This window comes from Phyllostomus hastatus, unplaced genomic scaffold (assembly GCF_019186645.2).
Source record: "Phyllostomus hastatus isolate PE091 unplaced genomic scaffold, TTU_PhHast_1.1 phas_contig_551, whole genome shotgun sequence".
Classification (NCBI taxonomy): Eukaryota; Metazoa; Chordata; class Mammalia; order Chiroptera; family Phyllostomidae; genus Phyllostomus; species Phyllostomus hastatus.
The window spans coordinates 136564-156583 of NW_025333909.1; the positions used below are offsets into that span (position 1 = coordinate 136564).

Here is a 20020-nt window from a genome sequence, read left to right on the forward strand (position 1 = left end):
AGATCATTTTAGACCTCCAATTACCTTTTCTAGGATATTAAATCTTATTTCTTTCACTTTTAAAGCCCAATTATTGCACTACCTACTCATTACTCACAAATCTCAGTGTGATCAAAATAACTTCTCATGTAATACAAGGGCAAAATGTGTCCCGAAGGGAAAAAATTTTAGTTGGGTCTACTCCAATTTCATGGAGCTGAGTACTTCTAATGGTTGGCCTTATTTTATTAATGATTAATCAGCCTAATTCTTCTTAAAAAATAATGGCAGAAAGCACCAAACTCCAATTGAAAAAGTGGTATATAAACCTCATATATATATATATATATATAAACCTCAGCAACTATAAGTATATACTCAGTAAGATCTTAATAAGCTATGTAATTAGGTATACTCACTAAGACACATTACTTCAAGGAGAAACTAACCATTAAATGGTTGCATCCAGACAGTTCTGAAGTTGTCTTAAAATACAGCTAGACATACCTAGAGCAGTGATCCTCAACCTTGGCAGTATATTAAGAATTTGCCTCCTAAAAGGTGCCCAGCCTTCATCACAGGCCAGTGAAATTAGACTCTTTAAGGATGGGGCCAGGACAACCATATTTTTTATAAGCTTCTTGTATACAACCAAGGTAGGCAATCAGTGAGCAAGAGAGGCGCAATAAGCCCTGGCTCGTGTGGTTCAGTGGATTAAGTGCCAGCCTGGGAACCAAAGGGTTGCCGGTTAGATTCCCAGGCAGGGCACATGCCTGAGTTGCGGGCCAGGTCTCCAGTAGAGGGCGCACAGCAACCACACATGATGTTCCTCTCCCTCCCTTCCCCTGTCTAAAACTGAATAAAATCTTTTTTTAAAAAAGAGAGGTGCAATAACTGCAAACCTTAACTGAAACACTGAAAAGGTAAAGGTAGTTAACTGTGAATATGTTAAAGATTCATAAAGAACACTTCCTCTTCACTTAGATGGCAACTCTAAAGACAGCATGATGCTGTTGTGGAATTGCGCACCTGAAACCTGTATAATTTTTTTTAACCAGTGTCACTCCAATAAATGCAATAAAAAGGAAACAAAGACAGCATGATGCACTTAACTTGGATTGTCTATAGTCACGGATATCCACCCCTAAAACTTTTAACATTTTGTTATGAAAAATTTCGCACGTCTATAAAAGCATAGGAATATAACCAACCACCAGGTCTTCATTATCCAGCTTCAATAATTAATCACATTCAATCTTTTTTAGTCTATATTCCAGTCTAACTCCCCCTCTTCCCAGATCACTGTGAAGCTGACTCCAGACATAACGGTCCATCTGAAAATATTTCCAAATGTATCTCAGGGACTAGGCGGAACACCTGCTCTTCCCAACAGAACCACACCACCAATATCACCCCTACAAAACTGACAGCAATTCCTTAACATCAAATAGCCGTTCGGTAGTGCAAGTCCTTGTCAACTTTGATTCGGGATCCAAGTGAGACCCATCCAACTTGTCAACATGACTTTGTCGGTTTCTTTTAATCTTTTAAATTAAAGCTTTCATTTAAATCTCCAGTTTTATCCCTGTAATTTGTTGAAGAAATCGGATCACTCTCCTATATAACTTCTCATGGGTTGGATTTTGCTGAGTGCATCCCTAAAGTGTTTTAACATGTTTCCTTCTCCCATGTATTTCCTATAAATTGGTACTTAGAGCTACAAGCTTAATCCAATTTGGGTTCTTTTCTCTTTTTGCAAGGCTACTTCCCTGGTGGAATTATTTATTTCTATCACAAGGTACATAAAAATGTCTGATTTGTCTCTTTTGTGCCACTGATAAATTCTTAAATCTATTAATGGTGATACTCTGATTCTGTAATTCCTTCTTCATTAATTTTTTAATGATTTTATTTATTTTTAGAGAGCAGGGAAAGAGAGGGAGAGAAACATCCATGTGTGGCTGCCTCTCGCATGCCCTCTCGTGGGGACCTGGCCCACAACCTAGGCATGTGCCCTGACTGGGAATCGAACCAGCGACCATTGGGTTCACAGGCCCCCCCCCCACTCAATCCACTGAGCTACACCAGCCAGGGTCCTTCATTTATTAGCTATAATACTTTTATAAAGAAACTTTCCCCTATCAACTATTGGGTTACCCCAAGGTCAGTTCATACAAAGGAGGACATATGCTTTATTCTTCCCTTTTCATCCATTTTGAAATGAGTTACTCCTTATCATCCAAAGGTTACCAATGAATTCCTTCTGCGTATAATCATGAATTCATGTATCTTAATGTATTTGACAAGTTTCAATATATTTCAGTTATTTTTTCTTACTGATGCTGAAGTCCCATCTTTAGCCAGTAGAAGCCTCTTCCACTTGCCTCCTAAGTCTTTTTCGACATGATCAAGGTAATGTATCAAAGCCTCCTGGCTTTCTGGTATGACACTCCAGATTGATTAATTTCTGGTAAAGCATCCCAGGTTAATTTTGTACATTCCCTACCCTAGATCTGGAACCAGCCTTTGTGCCAAGAAGCCCTGCTTCTTCACAATAAAGCTGCCTGTTCTTTTAAAAGGACTTTTTTATTACTAAAATATATTTTCAATGCAAAACTGGAAACTGTCATATAATATACCAACCAGCAAATGCTGTTGTAGTAATACTGTCAAAGCAGCAAAGACATTATGTGCCTGGTTAAGTAGAGGCTTATTATTTAGTTCTAGTAAAAATATCTTGCGCACGTGAGCACTTCATAATACCAATTATTAATTTAATGACTAACCTTTTCAAAATGATGAATTGCAAGCCAAATTTCTCCTTGTGCATTGAAAACACAGCCAAGATTACTCCAAGCTACTGCAAAGTTCGGTTGCGTCTCAATTGCTTTCAAATAACATGCCTTAGGAGGGGTTAATGAAAGAAGATGGGAGGGGAAGGAGGTAAAGGGAAAGGGGGAAATTTGTAAAGGGAAAAAAAAAGATTGGGGGAGGGGGAAGAAGGTGATATCATTATTCCTTCTCTGACCAGTCAAAAGTGACCCTGCAGCATAGGCTCGCTTGCGCCAAAACTAAAGCGCTGCCACAGCTGGCTGCTCCTGCGCCTGCGCCACCAGAACCCAAGTGCAAACCACCATGTTCAGTTCTGCCAACCAGTGACCAACCCTTAAATTGGGACTTTTCTGGGAAGTCAATTGCCTTAAGACTTGACGCTAGACTTCTCCTACTTGAACACCTAAGAACTTGTTATGTTTGCAAATGGTCTCTAGAGGGCGCCACTTCAAGCCAAGTTTTCCCGTCACTCCCTCAACCTGTTTCCCAAAGTGCGTTCCCTAAGGTGTTAATAGGTATCACTGGAAAAGAGGTTTTCAAGATCACATAAATGAGAAAAATAGGTTTCTTTACTACAGGACTTCCCTAAGCCTTTAATAGTATATACAGGGTTCCCTGATCTCAGCTGACCATGGACCTCTTCCTTCACTGGGCATTTTCTTGTTAGAATGGGTACTATGAAACACATTTTGGGAAGTGCTTGCTCTGAACCATAATGTTCCTCACTAACATCGAAACTGTGCTACTGAGAAAAGAAAAGTCTTTCTGCCAAGTCAGATCTAAAACCAGGGTGTAAGTTACGTCCTTGCAATTTCCCTATCTCCCAAGGGGGGATGAGGCTGAAACCTCCTATGACAGGATTGCACCTAGGTTGAGGTCCCTGTAATGCGAGCGCAAACATCGCTTGCGCAACCTAACAGCATCGCACTGCGCAATCGCTGCGAACTGCTGCGCTACATAGAACACCCCTAGACGCAGCAAACGGCCAACCAGATCCATTAATCTACTAGACAGGCCCATAGAGAATATTTGCTTAATGAGATTAGCTGGACTTGAGGTAGGTTAAAACCCAATTTTATCCAAAAAGGCTACAGAATAGGGCTGAGGGAGCCAGTCAATCAGATTACTCATCTAGTCAACCGTTCACAGGGGCTCATTCGCACGCATTGCGCGTTAACGCTGCGCAGCCTTTGCGCTACTGCAGGGTCACAGCGCATCATCAGAAGAGCAGAATGCTGCAATCCAAACAAAGAAGAAAAAAGGAAAAAAATGAACAACGAGAAGAGTTAGAAGCTTTTACTAGTAAATTATCTAATAATTTTTAATATCAATTAACTTTTACTTATCTTTGACAGAATTGTGGCTATAGTTTAAAACATTCTCTTACATAACTTGCTTGTAAATCAAATTATTTTAAGCTGTTTCTGAAGCCACAAGACAGAAGATTCAGGCATGGAGGCAAATTGTTTCGCTGTGGCAGTTACAAACCCGTTACCATATTTCTCATCATGTGACTTTTCGGTGCGTTCCTTGCTGGAAGAGGAGGAGGTGTGTGTCTGCCCTAGATCCAGGCCTCGAGCTCCCTTCAGCGAGGCACCTTACGCATGGAATAGGAGGTTTCACCCACCTGAAACCTTCTAAATACAATATCAATGGTGAAAAACCAAAAACAAGAGAGAAAATAAAAACAAGATCATTAGTAAAAGTTCAACAAAGCAATTGAAATTCTTTGGATGTCTATTACATATGGGAATGAGGACAGTCTCAAGTCTGTAACATGGGAAACATGCAGAAGGGAGAGGGTTAATCAGGGCTATTGCATACAGCAGGGACTTTTGCTGGAAGAAAGGCTCTTGGTTTTCTACAAAGGCAACATAAATTTTGCTTCCGTCTACTAGGAATATGCTGGCTTGAATTTTCAAATGCACTGATTACAAAAGAAATACATTGCATTTCACTCAAGAGTATTTTCTTGTTCACTAGTTCTCACAAAAACAGAATAACATTTTTCAAACTAGGTGTCTCCAGAGCTCTGAAATAAAGAAGTCAGCAACCTAAGGCAGGCGCAATGTCTCAGCCTAAACCGATCTCTAAAGCTGCAGTGAAGTGCAATTCATGTTAGCTGTCCGCTTGGTGGGGTGACAAGTAATAGGAGCTTAGCGAATATTTGTTCTATAAATTACCAATTGGATTTATCAGCTAAGATTGAAATCAATTACTACAATTCATTAGCTGGAAACCTACATAAGGTTAATCCAAAGTGTCGGCAGAATTTACAAGCTATGCACTTAAAACTAGTGCCTTTGAACATGAGATGGTGCTAAAAAGCCTTCCTCCTCCCTGGATGAAGCAAACAGACAGCTACGCTGCGCATACACTCCACGCATTAGCATGCGCGTGGGGCTCAGAGCAACAGGTGGGAGTTTCAGAAGCATTCTGGTTTCTCCCCACTCCTCACCCCTGCAGCGCGGTTGCGTAAGGTGGCTTGTAACAAGGCAATTTCATTTATAAATTTAATTTAAAATTATACCAAATGCTTTAATAACCCAACCTGGTGTTCAAATTCATTATTTGGAAACACAGAATGCTAAAAGCCACCTTTCCACTTTGGCAAGTTTTCTTTCGATCAGTCCATTTCCCAAACAAACCAGCTTTGTCCTTTTTTTTTTTAAGGAGGTGGGGTGGGGAGGAGTAAAAGAAGGAAGTAAAGAAGAAAAGAAGGCAGATGACTAGGATCGGAAAAGAGGAAAAGGGAACTTGGAGGAGGGAGTGGGGACAAGAAGGGGCAGGACATTCCAATTGTTTAATTTGCAATCATTTTAACAGCCTTTCTTCCACTGTAAAAAGGGTGAGGAAGATGAAGGGAGGAAGGTTAAATAAGAATTTAAATGCCAGTATTACAGGGTAACATTTGGATGAAGTTCTTCTCCACTTACAAGCCACAAAGGACTTAGAAGAGCAGCACTTTCAATGGCACCTGCATCATAAGGCGTCTTGAGCCAAATCACAGGCGCTCTGCTTGTCACCAGCAGGCAAGCCTCAGATTTGAAGGAATGTTATTTATTCCCACATAAGATCACGTCGGAGCCCATTGTTATAGAGATGATCTAGCTCAGCAGAAAGGCTCCAAGACGTTCAGGTTCTTGCGTTACCCCCAGATTTAGAACAGATATGCCAAAGCCTGGCCCTGCTCTAGTCTGAGGCGATTCATGCCGTCAGTTTTCCTCAGTTTCTTAGGACTGTTTTGTGAAGACAGCTCAATGGAGAGTTGAAGACTTGGCAAAAGGTACAAGTGTTCATAACACTGATGTTTAAATGTGTTCTAGCAAACACCTACCTTGGCTTCTTCCAAGCGACCCAGGGCTTTGAGCAGGTTCCCCAGGTCACTGCGAACACAGTACAAATCCTGGAAATCCAGAGACGGTGACATTAGTTACACTCATTCGCAACCAAAAGCAGCTTGAAATAATTGTATGCATCCAGCTTCCTGTCATTTTATTTTCGTCTAAAGCCACTGCCTGACAAATATTAAGTACAGAACCGCAATCCCTCAGCCTCAATTTCAAATTCCAAAAAGTTCCAAAAACTCATCTGATGATTCAGCCTGGCCTGAAGTGGCACAAAGTTATTTATATAATTTACTGAGCCCACTTAGTGTGAACACTCATACCTTTTTGGGCAGAAATATAAATTTGTTTCGCTGCTCCAGACCCACCTAGGAGAGTTCTATATGTGGTATTAGCATCTCTTTAAAATCCTAAAAAAATCTGGATTTTGAAATGCATTTGATCCCAACAATTTCAGGTAAAAAAAACTATGGGCCTTACTATAGCTTCTCCTTCCCCACAAATGTTAGTCATGTTAAAAAAAATGTTTGTTCAACTATTTTGTTCACGCTTATAATGAATCACTCCTCTATCAAGGGCCAAAAATTTTCCATAGTAAAAAAAGAGTATTGAGCCATGACTAGCTATCAGCAAACCTAGCCCTAGGCTATCAGGCGTATTTTAAAAACCTGACTTCAGCCCTGGCTGGTGTGGCTCTGTAGATTGAGCACCGGCCAGCAAACCGAAAGGTAGCCAGTTCGATTCCCAGTCAGACCACATGCCTTGGGTTTTGCGGGCCAGGTCCCCAGTAGGGGGCGCGTGAAAGGCAGCCGATTGATGTATCTCTCCCACAGTGATGCTTCTCTCCCTCTCTTTCTCCCTTCCTTCCCCTCCCCTCCCTAAAAGTAAATAAATAAAAGTCTTTTAAAAAAATTTAAAACCTGACTTCATTTCACTGTTAGAAAGAAGGATTTCCATCCAACCAAAGCTTCAATCCTGGCACCTGCCACCAGATTACTCATTAGTATTAACTGCCATTGGAGCTGAATAGGTGAATAATGAAAAGCAGTTGGCTGTGCTTTTCATTAGCAGCACAATTGTGTTGCTAGTCATCTGACTCATCTGACTCACCAGTCCGTTCATCAGTATAAAAAGACCCGTCATCAGAACAGTGAGTTTAAATTTTTATGCATCCTTTTTCTGCCTTTGTCAGTCAAATCTGTCAGTCAACAAGCAGAGACAATGGCAATAGGGAGTACAGGCTTATCATTCCAAACTGTTCCATGGGTGGAAGAGCCTTGCATTAAGTCACAGAAAGTGAAATTTTGCCAAATGCGCCACAGTATCATCACATATATTATCCTATGTGCCACTGCATTAGAACCAGGTGATTAATTTTACCGATAAGCAGCTTTTGTGATTATATGTTATCATCTATCGGGAGAACTGAAAGCCAGCCAGCAGATACTCTCCAACAATAATCATCCAAGGAGCTTACGCCTTTTATCCTTGATAGGTCAGATCCTGTCTCATATTATAATCCACAACTTTTTCCCAACAATCTCCCCTAATTCCTAACAAAGTCTTGTATACAAAATAAGCACTCAAAAAAATTTTTTTATTTACTTTTACAGAGGGGAAGGGAGGAAGAAAGAGAGGGAGAGAAACATCGATGTGTGGTTGCCTCTCATGCCACTAACTGGGGACCTGGCCCGCAACCCAGGCATGTGCCCTGACTGGGAATTGAACTAGCGACTCTTTGGTTCCCAGGCCATCACTCAATCCACTGAGCCACACCAGCCAGGGCAGCACTCAAATATTTAAATGTGACACTTGCATGGCAAATTTAAACAGCAGAGCAGACAGAGAGCAAGTCAGAGAAATGTGCTCCAGCAGGCCAGAAAGAAAGCAAGTGTTCATAGTGTGAACTACCTGCAGGGCAGGTCACGTGGCAAGAACTGCAGACAGCCTCTGGGATTTCAGAGCTGTCCCCTATTGACAGCTAGCAGGAAAAGGGACTCCTGTCAATACCAGTGAACTTGGAAGAGAACCCAAGACCAAGATGAGTAGCCCTGGCCAACACATTCATTTCAGGAAGAGATCTGGAGCAGAAAATCTAGCCACACTGTGCCCAGACTTATAAAAACTGTAAGGAAAAACATTTGTATTATTTTTAAGACACTATTTGTGGTAACTTTTCAGACCACAATAGGAAACTAAACACTTATGCTATTCACGAATTTTAGGGGCTCAGATGATGCAAAGGAAACCATAAAAAAATAGCAAAGCAGCCCTGGCAGACATGGCTTAGTGGATTGAGCACTGCCCTGCGAACCAAAGGGTCACCGGTTCGATTCCCAATTAAGGCACACCCCTGGGCTGTCTGTTGGCCAGGTCCCCAGTAGGGCGCACGTGAGAGGCAACCATACACTGATGTTTCCCTCTCTTTCTCCCTCCCTCACCCTCTCTCTAAAAATCAATCAATCATCAATCAATCAATCGATAAATCTTTTAAAAATAGCAGAGCAGAGGGGAATAGAAATCCATGGTTTCCCGCAGTGTAGCTGTACAGAACACCCTTACGGTTGGCCATACTGGTCATTTCCATGATCTACCCCATGTGTCTGTCCATCAAGCAGGGACTGGTGTTTTGGGAGAGAATGGCTGTCTCTACTGACCTCAAGCATAAGAAGCTAATATTAACAGTAATTCCCAAAACATTATAAATATCATTGCTCTTATTACAGACTTCTCCTCCCCTCATGAGTCTGAGCACTTTTTAACCCTATTTATACTGTCAGAAGTAATGAATGTTATAATCTCAATATCTACTTCGTATGATTTTTCCCTACACTTTAAGGGCTATCCTTCTGTTTTTGCAAACCAAGACTGAGCATCTATTCTGTTCACACGAGCTCCCACTATACCCAATTATTGTGGTTATACATAGCTTTGGACTTTTACCAATTCCTACGTCTTTTCTGAGCCATAATAATCACAAGTCTTGCAATAATTCTCCAACAATGACCCTAATGGGCTATACATCATAGCCAACTGTTGCATAATTTTACCCTCTAGTTTCTATAAACCCTTGGATGGCTGCCACCCCAGTCCTGACGGTGTATCTATCTATATTCAGTTATATCATTGAGATCCATTACAGCATACTAAATCACGTTAGCACAATGACTGTAGTTAAAAATAGATGATCTCCAAGATCACTGTAAGATAATCAATAAGGCAGTTTAAAAAAAAAAACATAAAACATACCATACTAAATACAAAGTAAATGTAACAGTGAAATCTGATGCTCCCACTTGAAGCTCCGAACCTTATGCATGAACACCTTATGCATGAAGGTGGCAATTCTTCAATGGAGAATTACCACCACTCTCCCAAAAGTTCAAAACCTAACGCATATGTTGTTTCATTTGTCAACTCAAAACAACGTCTAAGAGAACACTTTTCTTTTTTTATATAATGTGTTAAAGATTTTATTTCTTTACTTTTTAGAGAGAGAAGGGGGAAAGAGAGGAAGAGAAACATCAATGAGGGAGAGATATATTAATCAGTTGCCTCTTGCATGCCCCCAATTGGGAACCTGGCCCACAACCCAGGTGTGTGCCCTGACCAGGAATCGAACCGGCGACCCTTCAGTTTGCAGGCTGGTGCTCAATTGACAGCCATACCAGCCAGGCTGAGAATACGTTTCTCAAACCCGGCCCACTCTATCCATTCCCAGGTTAACACCTTTTATGCAAACCTTTATTCAATTCAGTATCATATCTGGAACTGTAGAGAAAAGAAACTAATAGCATCCTCACCCTAGAGGGGATTACAATCTATGTGGAAAGACGAGACACATACATATCAAATGCCCAGATGGTGGTAAAGAATTTTAGAGTACATAAACTCAAAAAAAGAAATTTAAGCTGGGCCTTAAAGGATGAGTAGGACTTTGATAGACAAAGGAGGAGGGCACTGTAAACAAGGGGAAAAGTATGAATAAAGGTAATGAGATGGAAATGAGTAAGAATTTCCTGTATATCCACGCCTCCTAAGATAGCATCTGCTTCCTGCCTTTCCTCTTAGAACTCCCCCACCCCACCCTCACCACCTATTAAATATACACACACATGGACATGAAGTAAGATCAGGTTGATTTAAACCTACAGTTCTTAACTGCCTCTTAAGTTAAATTCAAACTCCTCCGCCTCTCTACTCTTTCTAAACCTTCCAACTGACTCTCCTCTGCTACACTCACTCCTTCTTACTGCTTGACTCACCGCTTCAGCCAAGGAAGTTGACTTGCTATTTATTTGCCTTCCTACAGAATGCTTAGGTTATAAGCGCCCACTCAAGAAAAGTCCTCTGATTAATACTCTCCAACCCTGATCATCCAAGGAACCTACACCTTTTATCCTTCATGGGTCAGATCCTGTCTCATATTATAATCCACAACTTCTTCCCCCAACACATCTCCCCAATTCCTAACAAAGCATTGTACACACAATAAGCACTCATATTTAAGTGTGACACACGTGGCAAATTTAAACAGCAGGGCAGAGAGGAATAGAAATATATGATTTCGCCTGGCTGGCGTAGCTCAGTGGATTGAGTGCGGACTGCGAACCAAAGTGTCGCAGGTTCGATTCCCAGTCAGGGTACATGCCTGGGTTGCAGGCCATGACCCCCAGCAACCGCACATTGACGTTTCTCTCTCTCTCTTTCTCCCTCCCTTCCCTCTCTAAAAATAAATAATAAAAATAAACTCTTTAAATATATATATGATTTCCTGCAGAGCTCCTGTATAAGTGAGGCTAGCAACAGGAATAATTAACATGATAGTAACACGTGATGTCAGGATGCGGGTCACTCTCAGTGCCGTGCATCCACAATCAAATCAGAAGCGATGGTTCAACAACCTATAGACGCAGAAACAGGGTTCCTTAGAGAAACTCAGGATTACAGACAGCTACTTTACAAAGGACAATTTTACACGTAATTCATAAAAGGGATTGCCAGGTATGGGCAGCACTACTGACCCATTGTGTGAAAAATTACCAGCTACAATAGCACCTTCAAATATGATGGACTACAATTTTTACTAAAATTTTAGTGAAATTATTTATTAAATCATCCATCATTACAAGAGACAATTCAGAACGCAAAAATATGAAACAGCTGCTTTAAAAGTAATTTCTATATTCAAGTCACAGAGTAACTTATAAATAGATATACCATTAGCTTAAAGAGTTAAACACTACTGAAAAACAGGTTACCAAGAACGCTACCTTAGCCCTGGCTGGTGTGGCTCAATGGATTGAGTGTTAGCCTGCGAACCAGAGGGTCGCCGGTTTGATTCCCAGTCAGGGCCCCAGGGCACATGCCTGGGTTGTGGGTCAGGTCCCCAGTAGGGGGGTGCACGGCAACCACACATTGATGTTTCTCTCCCACTTTCTCCCTTGCTTCCCCTCTCTCTAAAAATAAATAAAACATGTTTTTAAAAAGAGCACTACCTTAACACTCTTTCACTGCTGCAAAACCAAAATACCCTGAGTGTGTTTAACTATTTTTCATAGAATACAAACTACATCTATAATTCAGGCCAACAACGCACTGCCAGCAGGAGCACAACTCAGGAACAGACTCAAGATTTTGCCAGCACCGAACTGACATTGGCATTTGACGGTAAATTGAGTCAAGACTAGATATCCCGAAATACATTAAAACACGCTCGCTATGGTATATTTAGGGGAAATCAAGGCAGCTTGCACAATGCCTTTTTCATTCTTACTGGTAAAGACAGAGAAATAAAGCAGCACTTTCCACTAGTAGAAACAGAACCAGATGGAGATGCATAGCTCTGTGATGCCTTCAGGGGGCAATGCCATGATTTATTTTAGTGCTATCTTCTTTGGAAGGACGTAATGATAAGCTCCCTCTTAACAGGTTAGGTATTGGAAACCATGCTTCCGTCTCCCACTTCGGCTTTCCCTCCTTATCGCACTCCTCTGGTATGGTGTACTGTGAGTGCCAACAACCGCCCTGCGCCACATGGAGGTAACTGGAAACCTGAGCCAAGGGGATCAGAGTTCAAGATGTTTGGAACCACAGCTATGGAAGAGGGCACGAGGGAGCTTCCACTCAATCAGCAAGTGGAGGGTGAAACCAGCCCTGATTAATCAAGGGCCAGAATTGAACTGTAACAACTAAGTGCACAAGTGAGCACCGAGCCTTGGCGAGAAGAGGGTGCGAGCCCCAGTGGCAGCTCACACAACAGGGTTTTCTAAAACTTTCTGTTGGTAACTAGCGGCATAGTACTGTAATACGAATTACAAAATGCACTCAGATTTACATACAAAGGAGCCAGCACAAATAACGCCCTTCTTTTATTACAAAATCTGTTGTTATAAAATCATAAGCATGTAATTTTGTAACATGACAATATCACACTCAAGTACAGCAAATGACATTTTAGGTAAAATGTTCCAATTAAAACTATAAATTATTACACCCACACTCAAGCAGGGCTTACTTCTGCCGGACCCTGGAGATGCAATTAATATCTCTGAAAAATACATAAGAAATTGGTTTCATGGCTACCTCCAAGAAGGAGGATAGCTGGGAGACTTTTCACTGTATTCAAACAAAAAGCAATGAATGAAAAAAAAATTTTGCCCTGTCCAGTGTGGCTCAGTTGGTTGGAGCATGTTCCTGTAAATCGCAAGGCCGCAGATTCATTTCCCAGTCAGGGTACATGCCTGGGTTACAAGTTTGAGCCCTGTCGGGGCAGGTGCTAGAGGCAGCTGATCCATGTTTTTCTCTCACATTGATGTTTCTCTCCCTCTGTCTCTAAGATCAAATAAGCATGTCCCCAGGTGAGGATAAATTTTTTTTTTAATTTACACTCTCAAAATTAACTGAAAAGTCCTGGCTGGTATAGCTCAGTGGATTGAGTGCCGGCCTGCGAACCAAAGGGTCGCCAGTTCGATTCCCAGTCAGGGCACAAGCCTGGGTTGTGGGCCAGGTCCCCAGTTAGTGGCGCAAGAGGCAAACCACACATTGATGCTTCTCTTCTCCCTCTCTTCCCTACTCTCTAAAAATCAGTAAAATCTTTTTAAAATGTTTTAAAAATCAACTGAAAAAATAATTGTTATCATGAGAAATCATGATAACATGAGATATCATGAGAAAAAGTGATCTCAGATATTTGCACAAACTACTGTGTCAAGCTTCAGTTTTTTAACCTATAAAATAGGAAATAGAGATGAAGGGAGAGCAGGAAATGATCAATGATTTTCAAACTGTGCTCCGGGGGGCTGGTTTGAGGGGTTCATGCCCTCTGGGCATGCCACCCCCATTTCATCTTTTATTTCTCTCTTGGGTGTTTGCTTTCCAGCTATTCAGTCTCAGGTTTTAATACCCCCTTCATCATTACTAGCTGTGTGACCCCCCCTAACTTACATTACCCCAGAGTCTGTTTTTTTCTTAATTGGTCAAATTAAAAATAATACCACCTATTTTGAATGCTCATTGTGAGCATTAAGACCACCATCTGAAGCAACTGCCCCAGTGTCTTGAGCAGAAAGTAGACTTTCAGTAAATGCAACCCATAACAGCTCATTATAAAGCACTTCCAGAGTTGCTGCAAAACTGAAAGTGTTGACAACATAGCTTGGGAATGCATTCTTAAGTTTTTTGGACTCCTTCCATCGCTCCCTTTATCTCTTACCTTTCTAGTTCCAATCTACCTTATCCCTAACCACATCAAAAGTTGTGAGGGAAAGTTTTTACTCTTGCATATCTTTCAGAGACTTTGACATAATGTGAACTTAATTAATGCCTGCCAGCTCTGCCCCTATCCTCCAGAAAACATCTGCAATTTCGACCAATAAACAAGAACTCTTCAAAAAGCTTGATGTGGATACTGTCACCTCAACTCTACCACTTCTAATTATGTTGAAAGGAAATGGAATTTTGAGGAACAAATTGTGCAGCCTCATTTTCTTATCACTGATCCATATATTGTCATCTTGTTTTAACTGTCCACTGATCCTTGAAAACCAATTACCTGTTGCAAACACCTACCAGTGCTTATCCAAATGTAATCAAAACAGCCCAAAAAACAATGTCATGTATTCTGGACTTTCACAGGCATTATAAAAACATAGACACAGTTTCTTGCAATAAGGATAATTTTTATGTTTTCGAGTATAACTTGCTAGATCAAACAAATTTTAAAAAACATGATACAGACCTGATCAAAGCAATTTCACCATTTTAAGTAGACAAACATTTGTAAACTCTTAACTTTGTTCCATGTCTGAAGTATCAAACTATGTTATGTTTCTTTATAGGCTTTCGTGAAGGGCAAATAATTACTAAAATTATACTCACAGGATTGTACTGAAGAGCAGAGACGTAAGCTTGTACTGCCCCTTCCATGTCACCTGCTGCGACCAATGCGGCTGCCAGGTTGATATAACCATCGATGAAATCTGGCTTGAGACGCAATGCATGCCGGTAATGCTCAATTGCTTCTTGCAACTGTCCTCTTTCCTTGTACACATTCCCCAAATTTGAATAGGCTTCTGCCAGAAGGGGGTTCTGTTTAATTGCCAGAGTGCTAAAGTGAGCAGATCTGGAAAAGGCGAAAAGTGTTGATGCAGGTGTACGCACGACCCTGTGCTATTGCTAATTATGTAACAATAACATCATCTTTTAGCCCTGGCTGGTATGGCTGAGTGGATTGAGTGCCGGCCTGCGAACCAAAGGGTTGCCAGTTCGATTCCCAGTCAGGGCACATGCCTGGGTTGCGGGCCAGGTCCCCAGTAGGGGGCACACGAGAGGCAACCACTCATGGATGTTTCTCTCCTTTCTCCCTCCCTTCCCCTCTCTGAAAATAAATTAATAAAAATCTTTATTAAAAAATTGTCTTTTAACTAGTGCACAGGAAAAATTTTAGAAATGAAGTTTTTCAAAAGTGGAGGTAGTGTACATTTCAAAATGGAAAGCTCTTTTTTCCTTCTGAGATAAAATTCTTACTAGTCTTATTACTAAACTGCCGCACTGTAAACTATGATCTCAAGATCAAGAAGGAAAACACTATGGGTATGAGTCTCACTTTCCATTTGTTGGTAAGACTTAATGACGCACATCTTTAAAATGCCTCAATAAACCAGAATGACAATTTATTAAAAGGACAAGAACACAGATTCTGCCCCTTTTGATTAACTCAACTGATTAGCTAAAAGTAGCAAAGCATAATGTAATGACAGTCTTTGCAACTAGAATCACTTATGCACCTCCTACCACAGCACACACACCATTATTTCTAAGTATTCTGTCCCTCAAGATGACATGTCTTACAAAGGTGAGACTGGATGCTCACATGTTGTTTATACTGGGAATATTTATTACCTGAACAGAGTTAAGTAAGCGGCAGACTCAGGTGGAAAAATCTTAATGGTCCCCAGTCATACTGATAACACCACCACCACCACCACCACCACCACCACAAAAGGAGGGAGAAAAACTGGCAGCTGGGCACGTCACAAGTGGACAAGACAGCAGATGTGCATTGGTGGCTCGGGTGAAACCCATTGGAAACATTTCAAGTTCAAATATTTAAGTATCATTTTCAAGCTCAGCATCCAGAGGCAGCAATCACCAGAAGGTACCCCCACATCTCCTACCTGTCCAGCCTTCGACACTGGAAGTGTATAGACGAAAGTAATAAAAGCACACCAGTATTGTCTGGCTCTTGTCTCCAGAGCTGCATGCAGTGTCTTTCAGCTGCCTCAAAATCTCCTGCCTGATACTCTCGATGTGCCAACTCAGCTAACCCTTGGAAGGAAAGCATACGTTTCGTTGGTTCTGGAGAGTCATCAAAACATTTGAGGGAAGGAGGGGGGAAAACAAAAAGTTAGAAATGCAAACAAAAAAAATGTAAAAACATGGCATATTAAACTTAAAGATGAAAACGCTTGAAACTATGTAAAGCACTAGAGTGTTCTGCACATAATTTATAACCCCCAGTTAACATCAGGTGCAGAATTGGCATTTTTAGAATTGATCCATTAACTTTCTTTCCCAGACTAGATAGAAATACTTGCTTTCAAATAAGATTACATTTTATGAGCATACTTTGTATTTACATTATCAATGAACGGTAACATCTAAAAACTCATTAAACATTACTCCTTATAGTTAACATATAGCAACAAAATACAAAACGTGATTTGCAAGATCACAGATATTTAACAACATCAGAATAAACTACTGGGAAGCTTAATACTTTGTCCCATGTTTTAGGTTGGTTTTGGGGGGAGGGGTTGGGGAGGGGGAGGGGTATACTCGTAACAATCTATCTCTTAACCTGGGTGACAACACAAGGCGTGTTTTTAACTGAAAATTATGTTGGCGCTTTCATATACCTCACAGTTTAATTTGTTTAAATTAAAGGCAACACTGGAAACAAGGCACTATTTTTAAAGCAGCTGATAAACAACATGAATTCATCTGTCAAGAGCCAAAATATTTAAAGGGGTCATGAAACATTTCAAATACTCAAGATTATATTGCTTCTCTACCATCTCAAACTTACAATGAAAGCAAATTAGGTAAATCCCACCCATGCTGGTTTAACACCAGCATTTTCCAAAGAGCTCTGAAACTGACAAAAGCATTAAGACCTTGCAAACAACCCATATAACCCAAGCAGTCACCTACAACTGCAATGGTTTCTTAAAAGAACGTGAAAACACTAAAATATAAAATCATTTGACACAGTGTAAGAGAATGAATATAATAAATGAAAGCACTTTGCTGTGTCTAAGTTAGTTAACTCAGATACATAAAGATAAAGCGGGGAGAGCAGGTAACAGAACAACACACCTAAGTGTGAACTGTAATACTTTAAACAAAGATACGTTACTGGAATTTCACTACGTGGTTGCAATGGCAGACCATGCACAAATTACCTAAAATCCTACCAAGGTCACAGTGACCAGGTCATATTTGAGCCAAGCTCCCCAAGCATTAGACCTGCCAAGTGATCTGTATACTCAGGAAAGCAAAGTAAAATTTCCTGAACAGAATACATAGCTGACCACTAGTACACAGGCAGAAAGGCTTTGCATCTAAATCTGGAGGAGGTTATCTCTCTAATAGAAATTAGAAAAATTATGTTTTAGGCAAGTCTCTAGAACTTCTTAACTCCTTATTTTAACACATTGCTTGATCAACTTTTCAAAGCCATTTATCTGTTTCAGCACTTGAAATGACAACCCTCTCTCGAATAGAAGAATAACACACATTAAAAAGGGCAAGCTAGTACAAACCTTAAATCCCAGAAAACCCCTGGGAGGGAGGGGAACACTAACTATTAATCCTATTACCTACAATCATGGACAAAATACGACTGGAGAGTCACCTATTACCTCGCAATGTCCAAAAACAATAAATAAAACCCGGGATAGATCTCAACTGAGAATCAACAACAAAAAAGAATCTCATGGGAAACCTTAGAAGTGTGGCCCAAACTACCCCCCCTCCCGCCCCAAATAGCCTCAATAGGGAAAGGCAGCTGAAGGACACTCCTATAATTTGGTTGTTTTCTTATTTTTAGTACCAAATGCTCTTGACTGAATTGTCTAAAAGGGCAACCGCCTTGCACTTGTGCAGCCAACACTCCAGTTGCTTTACAAACTCTTCAAGCAAGGATGAAAACTTAAAAAAAAAAATACACGTCCTATGAATAAAGAGATACTGAGCTCAAGAATGGGGATGGAAGACCCAGAGGCGGCGGCGGATGAATACAAGGAGAAAGTAGCACAAAGCAACAACCCGGCCCCGCAGGGTGGCCAACGCACCAGCACCAGCACCAGCACCAGCACCAGCACCAGCACCAGCACCAGCACCAGGGTGGTTTCTCCCAAAAGGTAGGAAGTGGACCGCTGGACTGGCGACCTCGCAAAGGAAAGGGTGTGGTTCCCCGCGGGAGGGGAGGGAGGGCCGGGTGGGAAATCCAGGCTGGGTGGAATTGGGCGCTGGCAAAAGGAACCCCTGGAAATTTCCAATCTATATTGGGGCTGCTCAACCGAAGGAACACACTAGCAAAGCGCTGCCCGGCGGGGTGCTGCTGGATAACCCGTCGTCTCGAGGCGACTTGTAGCACACCGAGGCGCTTTAGCTCATCCTTTAGTGATGCAAAGTGAGGATATGATTACATCGGAATGGCACCCCCGCCCTGGATTGACAGAGGACCAAATCCGGCTAAGGAGAAAGGGCTGGAGAGGGTGATGAAGAAGGGGATGAAAGAGGGGAAGAGGAGGGGGCGGTGAGCTCAATTAGGGGAGAAAACGGTAGCGGAGGAAAGTGAAAGGACAGGGATTCCAACGCAGTCCATTCCGAGACATTCTAAGCGTGCGCAGGTGACAGAAGCGTCCCGAGCCAGTGGGAAGCTGGTGCATTGGTGAGACTTAAACAAAGCAAGAAAGGAAGCAAAAAGCAAAGAAGGGGAAATGTTTGCAGAACAGACAACTGTGCAAAACCCGATCAGATGCCTATAGACGACGGAAAGCTCAGCAATGCCACTGATGTCATGGGGATGGCTGGAGGGAAGGTAGGGGGTGATGCAAGGCAGAGGACGGCGCGAGACCCCAAGGGGGCATCTGCCAAGGTAAAAGGGACACCGATACCTGTGCTGTCGGCCACGTTGCCCACGGAAGACGCCATCTGGATCTTCTTAAGGGAGAGCGAGAAGAGAGTGATTGAGTCCCGCTGTGCCGCCGCTACTTGAAAGAACGTTTCTAGAGGTAGCAGTGAGAGGGCAGCAGCCGTACCAGTATTCTGGCAGGCTTGAGCGGCGACAGCACTTATAGGGTTCGAACCTTAGGAATTCTGGTTGCCCATCTACCTCTCACGGTCTTGAAATGGCGGCGACGGCTCCTCCGCCGAAACAACACGGGCCGGAACTACTTTCTCTTACAATCAAGTACCAGCGCGGAAGGAGCGCGGCAAGCAGTGCTACCTACAAAATGACTGTGAGCTCCTGGGTAACCTTCCGCGCAGGGCCCATTGCGACAAACAGGATTGTGTCCAGGGAGCAATGGAGTATTCCTGTCAACTCGGCTTTGGGGTTAGGGCACTGTCTGGGGTAGGAGTGTCCAAGTTCTTTTTTTTTTATTTGCTTTTTAAGAGGCGGAAGGTTGAAAAGAAATCGAAACACGTGACCAACACATTTTTGACCAAGTGGTGTACTCTATTACCTAACCAATAACGTAGATGTTAACGTAAATGCCAAAAGCGTCTACAAAACTTTAATCAACTGTATTCCTACAAAAACAAATGGATGGTAATAAATGGATGGTAACAAAGCTGATTGGGTCAATTATGAGCAACTAAATTTAAAATGGTTATCTTTCAGAGACTGAACTGTTTGAAACGATGGAGGAGAAGGCTCCAATTTGAACACGTCTTAATTCTGACTTCAGCCATTGATTTAAGCACTTTCATGAAAAAGAGTGGTCCTTTCACAAAGCCAAATGTACCGAAACGTCTCAGATTGTGACTCTTCAGCCCGAAACCTCAAAATCGTTTTGCTATTCAGAAACTTCTCACATTATTAGGACAAACGCTTCCTAATTGATGGACATGCTGAGAATTTGCACTCCAAAGGCAGCCATAAAAATGTTAATGGTAACTAATGTTCGTCAAAATCCATGACTTTCTTCTGAGTTACTTCATTTTCATCTCATAGATTTGCAAATTCTCACAATCGGTGATTTCACTTAGCTCAAGGCAGTGCAACAATGATAAATGAATTCACTTGCCGGTCTGCCTAAACCACGCCTCTAGATTCAATTGCAATTGCCTGC

The 20020-nt window shown here is 41.7% G+C and overlaps 1 protein-coding gene across 2 annotated transcripts in view; it reads right to left on the reverse strand.

Annotated features, from left to right (window-relative positions):
• The window catches only part of OGT (O-linked N-acetylglucosamine (GlcNAc) transferase), a 51088-nt gene extending 31991 nt beyond the window's left edge, over window positions 1-19097 (reverse strand). The window contains exons 1-5 of one of the 2 annotated variants that reach the window (XM_045847374.1): window positions 18842-19097; window positions 15836-15986; window positions 14538-14781; window positions 6149-6217; window positions 2766-2882 (exon numbers count right to left, since the gene is read on the reverse strand). In XM_045847374.1, the coding sequence (XP_045703330.1) occupies window positions 2766-2882; window positions 6149-6217; window positions 14538-14781; window positions 15836-15986; window positions 18842-18878 (618 nt within the window). In that variant the 5' untranslated portion in view covers window positions 18879-19097. Of the gene's footprint in view, window positions 1-2765; window positions 2883-6148; window positions 6218-14537; window positions 14782-15835; window positions 16017-18841 lie in introns of both variants that reach the window. The other variant, XM_045847373.1, reaches the window with a different exon arrangement.
• Between the last annotated feature and the right edge of the window lie 923 nt (window positions 19098-20020).